Genomic DNA, 22,892 nt, shown 5'->3' with positions numbered 1-22,892 from the left:
TACTGCATCTAGCAAGACTGAAATCTAAAAATGGTTCTCCAAGTTTGTAATTCCACCAAACAAGTGAACCTATTTTCCCAATATCAATATTTTTATTATTATTATTTTACCATGTTATGTATACCTCAAAGATCTAATTTGCAGCTCTTGAATTATTAGCAAGGTTGCATTTTTTAAATAACAATCTGTGTTTCCTCCCTTGAAAATTTTAAAATTATCCATTCACATTCCAGTGTGGACTGGGAGCTCCCTTGGTAAATTTCAAACAGTTTATTATGCAATTTCAATGTCAAGTTTTTAATTGTCATAGAAACAAAGCTGGAACAAGAAACCAGGTTTCTTGATCTAATCCACTAACTTCCCCCCATTATTCCATGTTGCCTTTTCTCTCCAACACATTTTTAAATTTAATTGTATGAAAATAACTATATCTAGAATTTCTTTTTTCCTCTTCTTACCCTTCTTGAAGACTAAAAACTAACTCTACGTGTAGCATTCTGAAAGGTCATTGGTTTTAATGATACTGTGTCTACAAGTTATAAAATCTGCAGTACCAAAAAGCCAAGATTTAATCAGCTAAAAGCCTTTAAAAGGGACATGATGTGATCTGTTTTTCTGTGAATGAATAGAAAATGTAAACAGCCACTGAAACCAAAATCCTAATAATCTCTGAGTCCATATCTAAGTATCTTAAAGTACCCCCTGAAACTATTATTTTAGGTTACAGTTCAAGATGTTAATCTTTGTGAGACCCTTTCTCTTAAAAAGTATTTAAAAGATACATATTAAAAATTATTTTCACACCTGAGTGGAATGTTTTGTTTGTAAATGATTAGGTATTAAGTAGGTTCAGAAATAAGAGCCTCTTTTATCATCTGGAATATCATATTTATTTCTCAGGGGGAATATTTTTAAGAGTTTTTCTTCAGCCTCATTTTGACAATCCTCGCTACTCTAAAGTCATGAAATGAATTTCTAAAATAGCAATGGTACGCTTTATTGGAAACATAACAGACTAAACTTACTTCTTAAACAGGAGGAACTACTCCATAAAAATCTGTGCTTGTTTCATCTCCCTAAACAAATGGTCAGTTGCTTTTTAAAAGCAGAGTTTTTAGTGTTAGGCCTATAGCAAATACTTTCCAGAAAAAAATAACTCACATTTGCAGAATGCTTTAGAGTTTACAAAATGTTGCTTTTATAACAACCCTGTAAGGTAGAGAGTATGGTTCCTATCATTCCTATCTTATAGATAATAAAACAGATTCAGAGAAGTTCACTGGATTGGCCAGGGACCCTCAGTATCTGAGTCCCAAACCAATTCTTTTTTTTTTTTTTTTACTATATCTCACTATTAATCAGATGAATGATTAGAATATTTTTAAAACCTCTTGAAATAAAACTAGGTAAATGAATATATACAGAAAAGACTTCTAGTCAGTCTTCAACTTTCTATGAACATTTGAACTAATATCTCCTATTTTTTATTTTAAAGGGTTTTCTAGCACTCAAAGACAGACATGATTTGTCTGCCTACTCCTTCCACAACTGTCTTCTTTTCCATTTTTGGGTATCTTAACAGATATTCTCCAATGTCAGCCCAGTGTGCCTGTGCTATTTCTGTAAGACAAGGAAGTTGAAGTCAAAGTTCATGATATATAAAATGTTGTCATTATAATGAAATATTAAACATTTTCTCTTTTAAAAATGTTGCTTTTTCTCTTTTTTCCACAAAGACTCCAATTGCTTCTGAACTGCTATACTATGGATAATAGCAAATCAATTTGTTCTTTTTTGGAATTAGGCTTCTACAAAACAGATTTTTCAAGAATCCCCTAGAGATCATACTTAACATCTGTTAATTTTCAGTAAAAACTAAAGATGTCTCATACAAAATGGGGATTCATAGAATAAGAATTATGAATTAAAATTAAAATCAAAGATCAGGAGATCATAGATTTAGAACTTGAAAATTCAGAGAAGGTCCTCTAGTATAATGGTTCACAAGAGTATGAATTTAATTGAAGAGTATGAATTATCTTGAGACCAAAACAGTTGATCACCTCTACTCTAGTCCAAAACCCTCAACTGAGTGATGAGATCAATGAGAGCTATAGATGACCCCAGTGAGCTATTAGCAAACCAAAACCTAAAGCTCAAATTTTGTAATAAGATTTTATAACAAGAAAGAAGACATGGAGATGCATTTATGAAAATTCCAAAGAACCTGGAACTACTACGAATCAGAATATTTTCTTTAAAATACCCATTAACGTGAAAGTTCTATACATCTATGGGGACATAGTACAATCCAAGGTAGGGCATTAAGTTAGTTAAAAAGGCTTCACAGAATCACAAAATTTCAGTTCACCCCATCTTTAATATAAATTAAATAGGTCTTACTTGGGTTGGAGTGGGGGTAAGGGAAGTAAGTGTGGACATAGGAGTGGAAGGGGGAGAAGAGAGATCGCTCAGTTATAGCACATGAAATTCAATCAAAGAGGCTGATACCTTTGCTAGATTAAAGCTCATAGCTGCTACTCTCAGGATCTTCCATACCCACTACTCAGCAACTAAGGAGCCCCTTGGTCATGACAAAGGGACAATTCTATTTGCCCAAGAAATGTTAATTGTTAATGTTAATCCACTTTCCTTCCCTTGTGAACCTTGCTGAGGCCAAAGAAAGAGTAGACACTTAAGTTATCCCTTCTCTGAAGCAATTCAAGATATGAAATGGGAATTAAGTGTAAAAATGGAAGACAGATGAGATAGAACTGGAGAAAAAATTCATGTTAGGAGAGAGATAAGAATGTGTTTATAAAGAAGGACCACCCAAAGATACAAAGAGATGATAACTTTTACCAAAATGCTCTGAAATTATAAATCTCAAAGGAGACTTTAATGCCATCAACATGGTACTATTTTCTTTTTTTTTTATCTGAATTGATTTTAAAAAAAAATTTATTATGTCTTTTTATTTACAAAACATATGCATGGGTAATTTTTTCAACATTGACCCTTGCAAAACCTTCTGTTCCAAATTTCCTCCTTCTCCTCACTCCCTTCCCTAGATGGCAGGTAGTCCAATACAAGTTACATATGTTAAATTATATGTTAAATCAAATATATGTATACATAATTATACAGTTATCTTGCTGCACAAGAAAAATCGGATCTAGAAAGAAAAAAAAACCTGAGAAGGAAAACAAAAATGCAAGCAAACAATAACAGAAAGAGTGAAAATGCTAGATTGTGGTCCACATTCAGTTCCCATAGTCCTCTCTCTGCATGTAGATGGCTCTGTTCATATACTGGACAATTGGAATTAGTTTGAATCAACTTATTGTTGAAAAGAGTCACATCCATCTGAATTGATCATCGTATAGTCTTGTTGTTGCTGTGTATATGATCTCTTGGCCCTGCTCATTTCACCTCGCATCAATTCATGTAAGTCTCTCCAGGCCTTTCTGAAATCATCCTGCTGGTTATTTCTTACAGAACAATAATATTCCATAATATTCATATACCACAATTTACTCAACCATTCTCCAATTGAGGGGCATCCATTCGATTTCCAGTTTCTTGCCACCACAAAAACGGCTGCCACAAACATTTTTTGCACATGTGGGTCCCTTTCCATCCTTTAAGATCTCTTTGGGATATAAGCCCAGTAGTAACACTGCTGAATCAAAGGATATGTACAATTTGATAACTTTTTGAGCATAGTTCCAAATCACTCTCCAGAATGGTTGGATTTGTTCAAAGTTCCACCAACAATGTATCAATGTCCCAGTTTTCCCACATCCCCTCCAACATTCTACATTATCTTTTCCTGTCATCTTAGCCAATCTGAAAGATGTGTAGTGGTATCTCAGAGTTGTCTTAATTTGGATTTCTCTGATCAATAGTGATTTGGAGCAGCTTTTCATATGACTAGAAATAGTTTCCATTTCTTCATCTGAAAATTGTCTGTTTATATCATTTGACCATTTATCAATTGGAGAATGGCCTGCTTTCTTATAAAATTGAGTCAATTCCCTATATATTTTGGAAACGAGGCCTTTATCAGAAACTTTGAATGTAAAAATGTTTTCCCAGTTTATTGCTTCCCTTCTAATCTTGTCTGCCTTAGTTTTGTTTGTGCCAAAACTTTTTAACTTAATATAATCAAAATCAATATATTTTGTGATCAATAATGATGTCTAGATCTTCTTTGGTCACAAATTCCTTCCTCCTCCCCAGGTCTGAGAAATAAACTCTCCTATGTTCTTCTAATTTATTTATAATATCATTCTTTATGCTTTGATCATGAACCCATTTTGAACATGGTACTATTTTCTTAAAGGGTATTTGAATACTTTTTTCCATCTGGCACCACAGGCAGACATGGAGGGAAATAACTTACTGCAGTTTATAAACTTTAAATTCTGCTTTTCTGAATAAATAAAGGAGCAGGAGGACAGTACAAGAGAGGAAACCACAACCACCTGAGGATTAAATAGGTATTTGGAACTGTTCAGACTGCCAGGCCACAAATATATACCTTGGTTTTCTCTTGAGGTAGTCCAATCTTATAACACAGTCAGTGAAAATCTAGAGCAACTGAAAATAAAATTATATTCTGAAACTGCTTTTACCCTAAGACACTGAAAGAAAAGTTGAAGATCCTCTAATCGAAACTAGGAAGTTTTCCCAAATGTTAGGATGACTCCCAGATTTTAAAAAGAGACAACAGAGAGAGTAACCAGAAAAAACTCTGGGACACTAATTAATGGTAAGGAAATTTATAAGTTACTTAAAATGGTAAAATCAGGGAAATGAAGCATGTAAAAAACTGATGTCATTAACTTCCTCTCTTGACCAATACACATGCCAACCACTCTGTAGCCCAAATTTAAATTAATCAATAAATTCAACTATTCCATTTGGGACACTACTGCCAAATCCATATTATATTAATTCTATTATTAGAGAATTTTTCTGTCTAAATTCTCCTTATTTCATTATTTCATTCCATTCTACAGTTATGTGTCTTTGAATGTGTTGATCAAAATCACAAAGGCAGTTATCTGCCAGTTAGTTTAAAAAAAATGCTATACATAGTCTAATACTCTTTGCAAATCTTCCAGCTGTTAGTTAATTCTTTTTACATCAATAATTTTTTGGTTCTTTTCCTTTTTGTACCCTGCCAAGACAGTGATCAGAAAACCATAAAATCTCAGAGTTAAGAAGATTCTCAGAGGTCAAATTCAACTCTAAAATGAAAAATCCTCTTTAAAGAGTCACCAAAAGATAGTACCTACAAAATTCTGGAGGTACCTTCTGCAATAACATGTTCTCTCAAAAGAAAAAAGCTTCTTTCTTTGTTGCTGCTGTCACTATACTTCCTTGTATTTCCAGTGTGTGGACACTGCATATCTTTAGTTTCCCTGAAACCTTCTTATTTTTCAATTTGACTTATTTAAAAACTTCCCCTAAGACTAGTAAGTCAGTAAATGGAAAGAATAACACAGCATTACTTCTCAATCTCTTTCTGAATCTATTCCTCATCTGTAAAATGGGGACAGTAATACTTACACAAACTATCTTAGAAGGTTTCAAAGAACTACTTAAATGGGAGATATAATTGGGCCATTTAGTCAGTCCTCACATTCAACAAGGTCTTCAATATAATGATTTGGATATAATTCCTGAGACAATTTCAAAGAAGAAAACTGCACCAATAGACCAGTGAATTAATTTTCAGTATTTATCAAAATTCTAATTTAATTAGAATCTTTTATGCCCTTAAGTCATGTGACCAAACTAGTTTTTGAGGCAAGTATCATCTTCATGTTGATTTTTCAAACAAATTAAAAAGCTAGTCAACAATGATAATGTGTAGTGTTTCTCTATTTCTAAAGAAAAATTGGTTTTCTCTGCTAACCCGTGGCTTATGAGTACAATTCTTTCAATTACACAGAGATCATAGAATGATCGAGCTAAAAGAAGTCATTTAATCTAATATCCCTTCCATTATATTTTACAGATAAGGAGATTAAGGGTCAGAAATGTTTATCACATCTGATACTAGACTCATGTCTCCTGAAATAAATAATACAGTATGCTTTCCATCACTTTATATTGCCTAACCCATTCTCTAGTCCCACCAGCTAAATTTTTGATATGTCATAGCTTTGATCTAGCTGTGCAACAATAAAATAAGTCAAGTTCCTTTAAAGAAATATCTAATAGGGTCCATGATAGTGGGAAGCTGCAAAAATTCCCATGCAAAGGGGAAAAAAGCCACAACTTCAATTCTATCTTTACCAGACAGCTTTAACGGTTATATGCAGTATTCTGACTCATAATTCTAACGTAAAGAGAGAAGGAAAAGAGACACTATACTTAGTTCTATGCTCTGAAAGTATCATATAAGATGAAAGGTCATTGATTCAGCATTAATCTAGATTTCTCCAGACAGAGCAGTTTCTTTTTCTTCTCTTTTAAATGGGTAATAACACACATACACACACGTTCTTAAAAACTTTCTTAATTTCTGATAACAGAAAAATTAAGGTCTTTTTTTTTTTTTTTTTTTGGTCTCCCTATATAAAGCCCATCTTCATGCAGATCTGAGGACTAAAGTATTGTTATATTCCAGCAGTAAAGTAAAATTTCCTTCTTAAATAAAGAATTCTTCTTTGCTTTGAAATTTGGAGTTGCCCTTATATAATAAGATGCCCATAAAGTCACCTGCCTGCCTCCAGTCAATCATGTGAATTAGCTCAGCTTTTAGGTACTCTAGCAAAGAAGCACCTTAGCTGCTTCTGGCCACCTTAGGTGACTCAGTGCTGAAGGTCTCAGGTGATTATGCGAATATTAAGCAACAAACTTCTTATTGGTTGCTGAAGAGGAAGTGTAGCTTACTTAGTGGATCTTTAAAAATAGTGACCTCGTCCCTGGGCGACTTTACTTCCTTTAACCTTCAGTGAACATCAATTTTGACATGGATATGACCAAGTTAAGAGACAAACTTGTAAGTTCAAGAGTTCTAGGGTATCCTAAATTTTCAGTTAATGCAGTCTCCACTTCAGGAGATCTTGGCAATTATTCACGTGCTCTTGGAGAAGAGAACCACCAGGCAATGGATCAGCCAAGTCCTTAATCATGATTGATAGAAAATACTTATCTTGAGGAGGAGAATGAAGAGGCAAAGTGAAATATAAAATGCCTATTGAGTAGTCCCACAAAATGTTGTGATTTAATATTTCTAAGTCTCAATCTCCTTGAAAAGAATGAAAAGAATAACAGTAACTATTACTGCAATTTAACTTAAGTTTTCTCTCTCAATCAGTCCTTCTGAGATCTTTTTGTGTGAAAATATTTCTTTTGTGTTTAGTAAATATATCTGTCCTAATTTATATTATATGCTGACTACCTTTCTTCTCCCTTTTGGGAGATCCTTTACATCAGCCAAAGCCTAAACTTAAATAAATCTTTTCTGGGATTTTGGTATGGTAATATAGAGAGCCAGAATATGAGAAAAGGTAGAATGCCTCTCAACTCCCCTAGGACTGGACTTGGTCTGTACTATATCTATATGTGTACCGAGGAGTGGGGAAAAAGAGAGTGGGAGGCTGGTTCCAATGAGATGAACCCATTAATGGAGAGGAGTATAGTACCATGGTCCCATTGGGTTTAGATGCAGTGTATAACAGACAAAAAACAGATCACTGAATTTTAGAGTTGAAAGGCCTCCTCAGAGGCCATGTTCTTCAACTAATAACAAAAAGAGTTCTTGACTATAACATATCCAACACGTGTTTATCCAGTCTCTGTTTGAACATTGCTATGAGAGAATGGTGGAACATCTCTTAAGGCAATCCAATCCAATCCAATTGTAATTGTTAAGAAGGTTTTCCTGATGTAAAGCTTAACTTGGCCTGTTTACAACTTCCTTCCATTGTTCCTGGTTGTGCCTCTACATACAAATTTAAGTCCAAACCATCTTTCACATGACAATCTTTCAATTACTTCAAGTTACTTTCATGTATTCTCTGAGTCATATCTTTTTATAAGCTAAATATTCCTAGCTACTTTGACTCAAATAACATGGCTTTAAGTCTCTTACATTCCTGTTGCTCTCCTGTGGATAGTATCACATTTATCAATGTCCATATTCAACTGTGACAGCCATGACTGACCACAATACTCCAGATGTAGAATATTTTGGCAGAGTACAGAAGGATAATCACCTCCTTATTCCTGGAAGTGATTCTTCTTTTAATACAGCCCAAGATCACATTAGATTTTTGGCTACCAAATGTGATCTGTGATTCACAGGACATATACTGGGACAGTACAAAGCAGAACTTGGGTTTTCCCTTTTTCCATAAATTTATAAATTCTGACAACTTCTAGCCAAATGACTTATACAAGTCAAATAAACTCTCAAGCCTTCAGTTTTCACACAAAAAATGAAGACAATATTTATCCTCATTATTTCACAGCATTAATGATTAAATATACATATAATATATAACATATTATTAATATTTAATTAATAATTAATAATACATAATGTAATATATAATAAAGGCAAAGTGCTGCTATATAATTTACCAAACTCCACAAAAATATAAAATTATATCATCACTCAATATGTCCAAAATTGACCAAAACTGAACTCATGATCTTTCTCCACAAACTTTCTTACCTTCTAAATTTTGCTATCACTGTCAAGGGGTATATGGGATGTTAAGGGAAGACTGTTACCTCTGGCTTATTGGGTCCATTACAGAACCACTCATCCACCTTTGATTCCATCTGTCACCCAACTTTCACTTAAAGTTCCAAGAAGCTGTAGCATGAACTGTGGCCACATTCCAATAAAACCATCTCAGCAGAGAAACTAAACTAGGTTAAGGGTAGCTGACAGGCCTCACATCCACTAGAGAGCTAGAGGTTGTCTACTCTAAGCATGTGAAGGCTTCTCCAAGTAGATAGGTGAATTAGAACTATTTGTTCCAACAAATATGAAGGCAGCTAAAGCAAGTACTGTGCAGTACTGAGAGCTTGGTTAGACCTAGAAAATGTCAAGGTCATTCACTGCATCCTAGGCCATTACCACTCATCCTGACTTTTGTCTTGCTACTGAACTTCAATGATTCTGGAAAAGAAAATGAGGTCAACAACTTCATGCAACTCTGCCTCACTTAAATCCAATTCATGTATAAATCAAGCCATAATCTCATAATCTCTTCAAAAATGAAGAATAAACAACAACATCATTAAGTAATCAATATATTCTTGTTCTTATAATTGCAACACAACCTAAAAGGCAAAGAACAACTTTGCTTCCACACAAATCTAAGGGTGAAATGGAGACACTCTTCTAAATAGGGGGAGTTTATTATCAGGGGAAATTTGCAAATTTATACTTAGAATAATTATTAAAATCTTTGTAATAAAGTTAGATTTTAAGTTTATAGACATATCTATATATACACATATATATATATAGATACATATAGACATTTCTATACAGAACTAACATACTACAACTAAAGTGTCCTGCTTTAGAAGGGTTACCAATTCTAACTGTCCAAGACTTGCTTATTGAAAATATGTAGAATATCCCTAAAAATTTAATACAATTTTAAGTTTTAGTGAATAATATTATAAATATTATCATAATGCATAATTAGATTATATATTATGCAAGAATTTTTTATTTTTATTTTTATTAAATTTTATTAAAATAGACAACCCTAAAATGAGAGTAGATCTCTATTTAAGAATGTCAAATACCGCTAATGCAAGCTCTTGCTGGTTCTAACATGAAATACTGAACACAGAAATAAAGTCAGCATATTTTAAAGCATCCGCCCTTTAGTTCTAAATTTGTCCTAAAATATCAGAAAGACAGACAAAGAAGGGTAATCTTTTTCATTAAGGAAGAGTTTTCTTCAAAAATTGCTTGCCAAATAATATTATATTACTAAACTATCTTCAGATTTGAAGTAACCAAAATGAAGAATGTGCTTTTATTTCAATAAAGCAATATAATAGTGACAGCACCTCTATCAGCTGTGCTGGGCATCAAAGGCTTCAGTGAAAATAATATTTTCAACTAATAGAGAGTGGAACATATCTTCAAAAATCCTTATCACCTGATTATCAGGTATCCTTTCAGCAATAGACTGGAACTCTGTAGCCATCTGTTACATATATACTAGAACAGGAATCTCCTAGATAATCCACATCATAAGTGGTCAAGCAGCTTTAGCCAGGTGAGAAGGAATTCATTACCCTCTCCACATAGCTTACTCTAATTTTTGATAATTCTAATTAGAAAAAAGAATTGGAATAAAGGCATATCCGAATCATTAATAAGAGAAATGCAAATAAAAACAATAATGAGATTTCATTTCACATCTAACAAATTGCCAAATATGACAAAAATACAGTCAATGTGGAGAGGCTGACTACAGGAATATAGACACACTAATAACATACACTGTTTGTGGAGACATGTATTGGTCCAAATATTCTGGAAGACAATATGGAATAAGGCAAAAAAATTTAAAAAGCAGTTTATACACTTTGACTCAGAAATCCCACTACTGGGCATATGTTCAAAGGACATCAAAGAGAAAGACACCATACATACCAAAATATTCATAGCAGTACTTTCTGTAGCAGCAAAGAACTGGAAACAAGTGATTATTGATTGGGCATAAGTGAAAAATTTTGATATTTGGAGTTAGTTTGAATAAGAAATATAATATATATTTTTGCTTCATAAGAAATATCAAGAATCTAAAATATGTACATATGTATATATAATACTATTATTATAATATTATATAATAATATAATATAATATATTATATATATAATGATAGATATAATATATAATATATTATATATATAATGATATTCCCTCAAACACTGTAACTTTTCAGTTTCTCAACTTACTCTTTCTCCATAACTATTCCTCTACCCCACTTCAGCTATATACTGAGACATGAACATACTCTTTATCTTGCTATCACTCTTACATTTCCATTCTCATTTAACTCTGAAATTCTTTTATCTTATTATAATTTATTATTATTTTACCTGTCTTGCAATGTCAATCCCTTTTTATCATCCTCACTACAACCTTGAATCCCTCTTCTCCATTCTTTCACAGAATATCACTTCTTTAATATCTATACACTCCACCCTTCCCTGCTCCATCTTGACTCCTTGGTAAACCAGTTTAACTGTACAGTATCCTTTTTTCTCAAATCTTTTGCCTCTTATTCTATTACTAATCATGTATCTATCTAGTATTTTTAACTTCTCTCCTGACCTTCCATCTTGTTATCTCCACCTAACAAGTGGTTGCTTCAAAGTGAACCTTCTGTATATATCTGAAAACTAATGTCCAAATGTCCAATGTCCCAAACTGAACTCATTATCTTTTCCTACCAACCCTCCATCTTCCTAACTTCCCTATTATTAATAAGAGTATCACTATCATCCCTGTTACTCAGGCTCATACCCTAGGAGTCATCCTCAACTCTTTACTCACTCTCTCTTCTCTCTCTCTTTTATCCCCATATTTAATCTGCTGTCAAGTCCTATTAGTTTTAGCTTTGTAACAACTTTTGTATATGACCTCTTTGTCTCCTCTGACATTGCCACCGGAATTACAATTCCTCATTTCCCCCATTTCCAAAATTCTTTTAGAAGCTTCCTCTGTCCTCTACAACTTGGATGATCTCATCAGTTTCCATGAGTTTATTTTTATCTCTATTCAGATAACACCTAGGTCTATATATCTAGGTCTGGTCTCTCTTCTGAATTATAGCCCTGTACTTTTCCATAATACATTTCAAACTAGATGTACCATAGGCATCATCTTAAACTCAACAAGTCTAAAACAATATTATCCCCCCAAAAACTCACCTTTCTCCCAAACTTTCCTATCTTAAGAACATCACTACCTTTCCACCTACTCATGTTCACAACTTAGCCACCTTTTCTACTACTCCTGTATCTCTGACATCCATCCCCCATACCTTATTCACATTGCCTCTATCCACATTCAAACTTTCATCATACCTTCCATCTGGGTTATAGGGTTCAAATATACAGCCTGCAGCTGCATGGTCTGCATGTGGCCCACAAAACTCCTGAGTCTAACCCAAACCAGATTAAAATGTAATGAGAAAATATATAAAGCAAAATTTAAAAAAACACTAAAATATAGATGTCAATACACAGCCTGCAGGGATTCTTATGCACAGTTTAGTGACCCTTATTTCTATTTTTGTTTGACACTAACCTGGACTATCATAAAAGTCACTTTGCTGGTCTCACTGACTCAAATTTCTCCTCATCCACCACACAGATGATGAAGTAATATTTCTAAAGTACAAGTCTAAACATGTTACTCCCCTCCCCAATAAACTCAAATAGCTCCCCACTGCCAGTAGTATTAAATATAAACTTCTCTGTTTAGTATTGATATAGGCCAAGCTATTTCCAACCTATCTTTCTAATCTTATTACACATTACTTCCTCAAAGGCACCTGTGGTTCAGTTCAAACTAACTTTCTTACTCTCCACATATAAAACTCTATATTTTTATATTGGCTGTCCTTCTTTTCATCTCTGCCTTTTAAAATCTCTTCCTGCATTATTTCCTACATGAGATCTTTCTTGATTCCTTCAATGCCTCTCTTCCTATTAATCTGTATTTATTTTCTGTACAGTTCACAAATAATGTGTACATATAATTTGTCTCTCAACAATACAGTTATCTCTTCCAATAAAATGCAATCGCCTTTAGGACAAAGGCTATTTCACTTTTTTCATTATTGCCTTAGGGCATTGCACATAGTAAATACTTAGTAATTCTTGTTGATTGATAGCTTGATAACTATCATATGAAAGTGAAAAGAGAAGAAACCTAAACAAACAGAATTATAATCAACTGACCATGTTCTGGTTTATCCATGGCAAATTTTTCATCCAAAGTAACTTATTGCCACCTAACACACATTTGGGAAATATTTCTTTTCTATTCATTTGTTATCTATTTAAAGATTTACAGATAGGACTAAGGTCTGGACTCATGACTACATTTGTTTTGGAAACTCCCAAGTAAGCACACACCAATTTCAATATTTTCCTAAGAAATATTGAGTTAAACCAAAAGGCAATGGTGAGATATATGGTTTATACACATAGTGTACAATTCCAATGATGAACTACATGGCATATAAGATAGCAACAAAGAAACCTTTGATGAAAAAGGGAAGTAGGTGAATCTTGTAATAAAAGCAAAAGGCAATAGGATAGACAGCCTGTGATAAAGTGGTCTAGAAGGATGGCTTCCAGCAGAGACAGATGACACAGAGATGATATATGGAAGAACATGGACAAGGACTATACAGAAAGATGCCACTGAGATGGATTGCTATCGATATTGAAAAAGACTACAATTGCTATATTGATGAGATTCTGATTCCTTGCAGTAAATGCCAAACATCTAAAATTGTAAAATTCTAATCCATGAAAAGGTAAATATAAAAATGTACTTCAGATAATAATTTTTCATTGTTTATCATTTCAGACTATCTCTATTACTTTTCCATTTATTAGCTGTCAGAATCAAGAAATTACTATATCCAGTTAAGGGTATCACAAACCAAATTCAGCGTTATACTTTTGATAGTTATTTCTCATAAAAGCACTTAATATATATATATATATATATCTGTTAGACTTTATGTTAGATACTGGAGATGCAAACACAAAAATGAAATAACCACTGCCCTTTTTTAAGAGTTTACTTTCTTTTGTGTAAAGATGTAAATATGATATAATTAGAACTGATCAACTGAGGTGATCAGGACAAGCCTCTTGTGGGAGGTAGAATTGGTGCAGAGCTTACTTTCTGTTTAGAGTTGTAATAACAGAGCCAAACTCATCACAGACAAATATACACAGAGACAGACATAAATATATACATATACATACACATACATATATACATATACCTAAATGTTTTATGCATGAAGATGATAGGCCACTGTCCAAAATCTCTCCCTAGCTTATAACTTATAGGTGAAACTCTGTTATATTAGTAACCCATTGTTTTGTGTTCAATCATTCAATAAGCATTTATTAAACACCTACTATGTACCAGGCAATCTACTAAGCACCAGAGATATAAAAGGAGACAAAAGACAGTTTCTATCATCAAGGAGCTTACAATATACAACAATGATAGACAAAGCAAGCTAGATTAAGGATAAATAAAAAATAATTAAGAGGCAAGGTACTAGAATTAAGAAGTGTTGGAAAAGGCTTCCTGGAAATGAAGGGATTTTAATTGCTCTTTGAAGAAAATCATCTAGGTGGTACAATGAACAGCATATCATAATCAGGAAGACTTATTTTATCTATTTCAAATCTGGCCTGAGACACCAGCTTGGTGATTCTAGGAAGTCACTTAATTCTGTTTGCCTCAGATCCTCATCTGCAAAATGAGGTAGAAAAGAAAATGCCAAATATTTGCCAAGAATTCCCCAAAATTAGTTACAAGGAATCAGATACCTCTGAAAGGGCTGAACAACAACAAAAAGGAAGCCAGGGAAATCAGTAGGAGGAGTTGAGGAGAGAGAATAAGCCAGATATGAGCAGGAGGAGGAGGTTGGTTAGGGTGGGAAAATAGCCAGAGAAAATGCCCAGAGCTGAGAGTTAAACATGGCCCTTTTTCCTTCTATACAAATTTAATATTCTTAAGATGGAAAACATTTCAAGGCAATAATATGACAATACAAATATATTATAGAATCACAGACTCTTAGGAAATGACCTGCAACTACAAGGACCACTTACTGCAACCTCTTTATTTTACAAATGAGGTGAGAACAAGTGCCTGATGGGGAGAAGAGGGAAGAGAGCTTGTTAATAGAGGAAAAGGAGCCAAAAAAGGAGGGCTGAGTATGCCAAAGATAAGCCTTTCTCTTGCCAATTTTTGCTGTAGGTTGACATTGCTTCTCACTCTTTCCTATAATGTCAGAATTTAATATTCATTATTATTTAGGTTTTTTTGTCCATCTAATTGGATTGATTTAATATCAGAGGTTTTTTCAGTAGTTATTTCAGGCAACAGAATAACTCAAATCTATCACAACCTTTAAAATACTAATGATACAGTTCAGTTCTCTGCAAGGACATTTAATACCTTACTCTACACCATAAACAATTTATCTTAAAAGAGAATAAATGAACACATGGTAGACAAATTGCACAGAAGGAAGTCAAGTAATACAATTTATTCAGTTACATGGTTAGTTAAAAGCTACAAAAATTTCTAGTATCAGTGGTCAAAGCATATGAACAAACAAATCTCAAAAAATACAACCCTGAAAACTATAAACAACAATATGAAATATTAGACAAATTCACTAATAATAAAAGAAATACAAAATCAAAACAACTCTGAATTTCCTACTTACACTTTGCAAGTCAATCAATAAGCATTTATTTACCAAGTACCATAGACTATGTTACCCACAGAGTTAAAGAAGTCAAAGACAAAATAGTCAACATTGGAGCAGTGTAAAAAGAGAAACACACTATGACACTTTTGATTGAGATACAAATTAGTCCCGCTATCATAGGAAACAATTTGAAAATAATACTAGAAAAGTAATTAAAATACCCATACCTGCTCGTCTTATATTCCAAAAATGTCAATGATATATAATCTATCTGTTCATCATATACACCAAGGAAGTCAATGACAAAAAAAAAAAAGGCCCAACATATATATGACTAACCCAATAAGTATTTTTAAGTGTCTACTATATGCACTATGCTAAAATTATTAACAGCTTTTTTGTAGTAGCAAATAACTTCAAGAAAAGTAAATACTTATTTGTTGAGGAATGAATGATTAAGCAAATTCAATGTGCAACAGGATATTACTGTGCTATAAAAAATGAGTTTGATTAATAGAGAAATATATTTGAGTTGATACAAAGCAAAGAAAGCAGAACCAGGGAAATAACCAAACAATGACTAAAATAATGAAAAGAAAAAAACTCCAAAAATCCCATTAATACTGTTTTTAAAAAATCTTGGCTCCAAAGACAGAATGTGAAAATGCATCACTCTCATTTCTTTGCAGAGATGGAAGACTGTATGTGAAACACTGAAAATAATGGGAGACTAGGTTGATGTGTTGGTGAGTTTTGCTGATACTACTTTTGCTCTCTCTTCTATAGTATGAAACAGAGAGTAAGAAAAACAATGGAAAAGGCAGGTAATATAAAAACAAAAGAACTTTTAAAAAAAAGTCTTGTCACCACCATATCAACATATTATAACGTTGTTGAGTCATGTGTGACTCTCCATTGAAGGTAGTGTATGTGTGATTGTTATTTTGGGGTAGCTTTCTGGGTAATCTCTGAATGGGCCTTGGTCTTTAGATGGAGAAGTGATGAAGGCAGGAGGACCATCACAAGGCTGGTCAAAGATGGAATCCGGAGTCTGGAATCTAGAGTCTCGTTTTCTCTGTGTCTGTTACTGTAATTCTTCTTCTGTGTCTATGTCTGAGAGAGACTCTCTCTTAAATATCTCTATACAATTATATCACAACAACTGAGCATGTGCCAACTGTTCATTATGTCACCATCACATTAAGTATATGTTAGAGAACCATTATCTCACATTGAGTAGGTGCTTGACTATAAGCATCCTGCTGTCCTTGATTCAAGTATACCTTTTCAGAGTCCAGGACCCCTATACTCCATAATCCAATTTGGATTTTTCTTGGTAAAGATACTGGAGCCATTTGCTATTTCCTTTTCCAGTTCATTTTATAGATGAGGAACTGAAGAAACAGGATTAAATGACTTGCCCAGAATCACACAGCTCATAAATATTTGAGGCTGGATTTGAACTCAAATCCTCCTGACTCTAGGCTCAGCATCTGTGCTATCTATCTATTGTGCCATCTAGCTGCCCCCTATCAACATGAGTCAAATACAAGCAATGTTGGGCAGTTTTATTAAGAACATGAAGCTAAAGTTTCCTTAAAAATATTTTATTTAAAATACACAATTCTTTTAATTAACTTTACCCACAGCATTATTGTAGAGTAGTATCAATTAAAATGACTGGAGTTGGCCACTTGAACTGATAAGGAATAAGCTAAAACATGGAATGAAGAAACAAAGTTATCACTGTCTCAGCAAAGTACATTTAGATAAGAAAAATATAAATCCTTGCCAAAGAAAAAAGAAAAAAAATACTCTCTCATTTTTAATTTAGTGACTCAATGATGACTAAAACAATATTAATTATGAGGATCATTACATTAAATCCAAAATATTCTGCTTTTACTTTGAACAAAGTTATCAGAATAGTTAGCACTTCTTAGATAATGAAGGAAACTTTACATAATTAAAAAATCTTCACAATTGGAATGATAAAATCATATTCCAAACACTTTAGAAATAAAACAGATGCTTAAACTTCACAAAACCATTTCAAGGAATTTCTACTATTTGAGTGGGTGGAAAAGCTATAGTTTCTGCTGGGTTTGATTCAGGCAGAATGTTGCAATCAAGAGGTGCACCTGTAACCATTCAGTATTGTCCATTAAAAAGCAAAGGGTGGAAGCGCCTAGTGTGGTCAAGCCCTCATTAGGAAAGAACATTTTATACCACACAAGAAGTCTGGAGGTTATAAACAGAATGAATCATAACCTTCAACTTTCCTTTTCCTTGGCTACTTAACTCAATACAGAGGGTCATGTTTTAAACCATAAGGAAAATTTGGTAGTTTTGTTTTGTTTTATAATTTCATTGTATCACTCATTTGGAACACTAATAATCTTTCATTGTTTATCTTAGTTCATGAAAAATATGAGTTGTTTTCTTCTTGGTATCTACTTGGAATCCCTGGTGCAGTCATCAGGGAATTTTAAGATAAAATTAGTGCTCAAAAGCATAGCTTATATGCATTTTCTGGTATTTTAAGTTAAATTGCTACATTTTTTTAATTTTTAAAGGATTATGGGTTTGTTTTTAAAGATCACTGGTACTAGAAGATGATTGTTTCAAATATAAGCAATGTGTTGAGAACTTATGCTTAGCTCAATTAAAAAAAATTTTCTAAAATAATACATATCAAGTCAATTAACTTAACACATAAATATCAACTGTGTATAAAATGCTCTACTGGAAATGGAAGGTAATACACAATCATTCCCCTTGGATGGGAAGATAAGTTCATAAATACTAATATAACCCCTGGCTCAGAAATGAAGTTCTGGGTTTACATGAACTAGGCTCAATCTTAAGAAGCTCTGAATAATTATCCTCTGGCTCATGTTCCAAATAAGGGATTTCCTGGGGTATGGCAGAATTTAGTTTATGTCTCAGTCTCCAGAAGAAGAGAAATGGAATCTCAGATCCCATGGAAACATTTAGGCTAATAATATATTACACAAAGCACAGACTTTATTTAACCAGATGGAAAATGCAAAACATAATAAAGTGGATGAAAATCAAAGCAACTTTACTTCTCTTGCATAAGGTCTTCTACATCCCTAAGGAACATACACAATCTCATATGGAGAGCACTCCCTGAGTTGAGTCCCTTGCAAAGTAAAAACAAAAACAAAACCCTGGATGAATAAAGTTATTTGCTTTCTCTGGGACTTCCAGAGTCCACATAACACAAAGTAGCAATAAAAAACAATATACAATATCACTCTGCCATATGGTGGCTCTATCCCTTGATGCTCATTGGCTACAATTCTGCTTAGTCAAGAACTCCTCCACTTGTCAAGGGACTTCACTATTTTTGCTAGCAGCATCAACATTTTACCTGTTTCCATGTTCAAAACCTTGGTCTTTAAAAAAAAATTTAAAAAATCTTACATCTCACTTGCATTTTACTGATTTCAATCATTCTAACTACAGTCTAATTACAACCATCTACTTTGTTACAATAATTTCATAATGGACTTTCTCTATCCTACTCCCTCAAAATCAGTCCATTTCTTCATGCTACAACACTTAAAGATGTCATATTACCCCTCTGCTCAAAAACTTTCACCTTCCTATTACCCATAAAGACAAGATAAAATTCCTTTGGTAAGCATTAAAGAGAATTCACAATCTGGTGCTGCGTATTTGGTGAACTTAATCAATTACTTCACTAAGAGCATTAATAAAAATATTAAAAATAAAAGGCCCCAGAATTGAAACTTTGAACTTATTGTTTATATCCCTCCTAAAGTTTTGAATCCAACCCTAAATCAATTATTCATCTACCTAAATAATGCTAGTTTCAAACATTCCTTTCTGAGCTTTCCTTTATTTTGTTTTATATATATTATGAAGACCACGTATTTTAAAATCAGCCAGAGTCAGGAATTCAGGTTAGGGGAAAATCATCAGTCTTAATTCTCAGGGAAGAAAGATCGGAGGTGGAAGAGAATGGGCAATAGCAATGTGTGCAGCTGAGTCAAGAAGCTAGCTAGACCAGCAGCCACACGACCAGCAGCTTGGAGTATGGACCCAAGGTCAATCTCTCTTAGCTTCTCTTCCTGTCTCTTTCTCCTTCCACCCACCCAAATAGTCATTTCCTATACAATACATCAGGACTTGCACAGAGAGTGGGCTGGGGGCTATTCTTTATCCAATCATGCATATTAATAGAGTATAGTCCAATTACTATTTAGCCTCACATGCTTGGGACCTCAGTGCATCAACTCAAGCCTCATCCCATTACAATATATCTTACTGATTTCTTTCTTCTTTATACCATAATCACATGTATAGATAGGACATCAACTTCTCTCCTCTTAGAGCCTTACCTTCTTTAAACAAACAAACAAAACAAAACAAAAAAAATAAAGAAAAACATCTAAAACAATACCATGAATCTGAAAAAGCATACAATGTGTTAGACCCTACCTTACTGCCTTCAGGACAGATATAAGACTAAGTTAGAATGCTGCTCCTGTTCTTTAACTTCACCTATGTGACCTTGAGCAAGAGACAGTTTCTCAGAGCTCCAGTTCCTTATCAGCAAAATGAGGTGATTGGACAAGAGATAGTTTCCAAGACCCCTTTGAGCACTGAACATGAATTTATGATTTAGAAAGCCATGTCATGTTCCTCTTATGTTAATCTAGATAATACCATTTTTGAGAATTTTGTTAAATATCATCAGTTAGATATCATTAAATATCGTCTCTAAGATGAACTGAAGAAGGAAATGACAAAATACTCCAGTATCTTTACCAAGAAAGCTCCAAATGGGATCATGAAAAGCTGGATGTGGTTGAAACAAATCAACAAGAAAAAATGTTTTAAATTTCCAGACATGGAGGGAAGAATAGTTTGATGTCCATTAAAGAATACTCCTTCCCTATTCCCCCAAAAATTAGAAACCAAAACAAATCCAGAGTTTCCAAGCGCCAAATAGTAGCAACAGAAAATCTCTTCAAATCATGCTTTTCTTAGTGATGAAAGACAATTTCTTTCAGACTCACAATTCACATTCTCTTTCATTCCTTATAGTTCATTCAATCAATCAAACTGGGGTACATCAGGAAGTCAGTGAAATAAGAATGTAAGCCTCAGGCTCTCCTGGTTGAATGGTCTACCATTTCTGTGAAGGAACATTTTTCTGCACTGACTGCCAGCAGACACTTGGTAATACCAAAACCACAAATCATCACATTCTCCACCCTTTGAGCCAGAACTTGTCCTGGAGCTTCCCACATTGTAGTATATTCACCATGTTGGGCACTGAGACAATAGTTCTTTACAAATACAGAATAAAACTACACACCATTTCCTCAATCTACCAAAAATGTGCTGATAATTAACATATTAAGTGCAGGGAAATTTTTCAACTGAAGCAAACCTTGCTAAGTTATGCAGGGAATTTTTAGACCTTACCCAGGAATGTGTTTTGGCTATCTTCTTGAAGAAATTATTTTGTCAATGTAAGCTAGTCCCAGAGACAACACCAATACTAGAACTGTTCCACAATGAGAAGCATTTCTTAGAAATGGAGACATCACATAGAAATAGCCCTGTATCATTAAAGGTGAGTCAGGTTGAGTTACTATTTTTTGCCTTCCAAGGAAACTGCCTTGCCTTAGAATAGGAAACCATTTCTGAAGCTTTCTTTTAAAGAATTCACTTGAGATTTTTTTTCTTACTTCATTTTCATTTACTCTGGCCTGACAAATAGGAACCATAATATATCATCAAACCCTTTCACAATTTGACTATTTCAATTGGATTATTGCTGACAGTGTACTCACACTGAAAAGGTGATACAATATGATCCTGCCTCATTCGTAGAGGTAATGAGCCTTCAGTGGACTGTTCTCCTGAAATCATTTTCTGAGCTGGAAAATACTTGGGCTTGATCACATACTCCTGCATCTGACCATGATGAATCATCAAATTCTGTGAGGAAAGGGGCGTCACTCTGTTGGAAACCAAAAAGAAAAAAAAAGAAAAAATGAGGACAAGGAAGTAAATAATGGATTGATGTGTAACTAGGAAGAAAAGAATAAGAAATAAATTAAACTTAGAGAGAAATATAAATTCCATTCCAGGCTCAATTTTTCATTGAGTATTCTAGCCTACAATTCATGACATTTAAGAAACTAATAGCTTACCCTAAAAATCTTATACACAAAAATGTATCTGCTAGTCTCTATAAAAAGAATATAGGGTAGACTATGGTATCACTTGGTGGTTTATACAAAAGTTTCAGAGCATCATTACAAAAAGTCTTCATCTAAAACAAGAAATGTTATTTAAAAAATATTAGTGAGAATTAAATCAAATGAGATACATACACATGTATACACACAAACACAATGCTTTGACAGAAATGGTGGAAGAGTTGAGGAGATAACTGATGAAAAATCTATGTCATGGCTTGTTGTTGAAGCTGATGTCATCATGTCCACACTCCCTTCATTGTTTTGATGTTTTAAAGCAGTCAGAATGGAAATTGACCTACTTGAATCCCTGGCTAATGTGTGAGATATGTAGAGCATCAACCTGATTCCAAATACAATAAAGAAATTCCATTTGAGAAGCCAAGTACACTCTCCTACCCACACCCACAGGGTCTTGATCTCATGCAAGATGAATCCAGACTTGAGGGGTTGATCATCAAGTGTTTCTACAACTAATAATGTTACATTGCACTGGAAGAGTACCTAGAAGTTCCTGAATTCATAGGAGACTGAACCCACAGCAAGTGATATTTGTAGGATATTTTTGATATTTGCAGCAAGTGATAAGTATAGGTCTGAAGATAGGAAAAGATGGAAGATCATGGAATTTGTAAATTTGCCTCTGCCCCTTTTTTCATTTCATATTACTTGCACACATCTGAATTCTAGATGACCAAAGAGCTAAAGTACAAAAAAAAAAGGGGGGAAGAAAACGTAAAAAATTTATTGAAATTTTGTTTGGCATGAGGACAACCAGAATAAGGTGGAGTAATCAGAGAAGAAATTTTGAAGTAGAGCTTGGAATTGAGGCAAAAGATGCCTTAAAATATCAGAAAATGGAGGTTAGAAAGGATGAAGCAGGACGAGTCCAAAGATTTGCATCTGTCAAGAGAAGACTGACTTCCCTGGAGCCTTTCCTTCAGAAGCATCCTCTTCAGCAGACAGGATGTGTGGGCCATGACCCCACCTTTCTTTCCTCTTCTGATGCAATGCAGCTGTGAGCTCCAGGGAAGCTCTGGCACAAGACAAGGCTGAAACAGATGATTTCTAAGGACTCTTCCGGCTGGGAGAAGATGCTTCTTTGAAGATAATTTTTTTTTTAATACTTGAATAC

The 22,892-nt window shown here is 33.8% G+C and overlaps 1 protein-coding gene across 5 annotated transcripts in view; it reads right to left on the bottom strand.

Annotated features, from left to right (window-relative positions):
- Positions 1-22,892, bottom strand: part of LTBP1 (latent transforming growth factor beta binding protein 1) — a 421,971-nt gene that overhangs the window by 252,678 nt on the left and 146,401 nt on the right. For all 5 annotated transcript variants that reach the window (XM_031951251.1, XM_031951252.1, XM_031951253.1 and 2 more), the window contains exon 4: positions 21,347-21,516. In XM_031951251.1, the coding sequence (XP_031807111.1) occupies positions 21,347-21,516 (170 nt within the window). The remainder of the gene's footprint in view (positions 1-21,346; positions 21,517-22,892) is intronic.

Source organism: Sarcophilus harrisii, chromosome 2, assembly GCF_902635505.1.
Source record: "Sarcophilus harrisii chromosome 2, mSarHar1.11, whole genome shotgun sequence".
NCBI classification, from domain to species: domain Eukaryota; kingdom Metazoa; phylum Chordata; class Mammalia; order Dasyuromorphia; family Dasyuridae; genus Sarcophilus; species Sarcophilus harrisii.
Note: the sequence above shows the minus strand (reverse complement) of the source record. Positions and strands in the feature narration are given on the sequence as shown.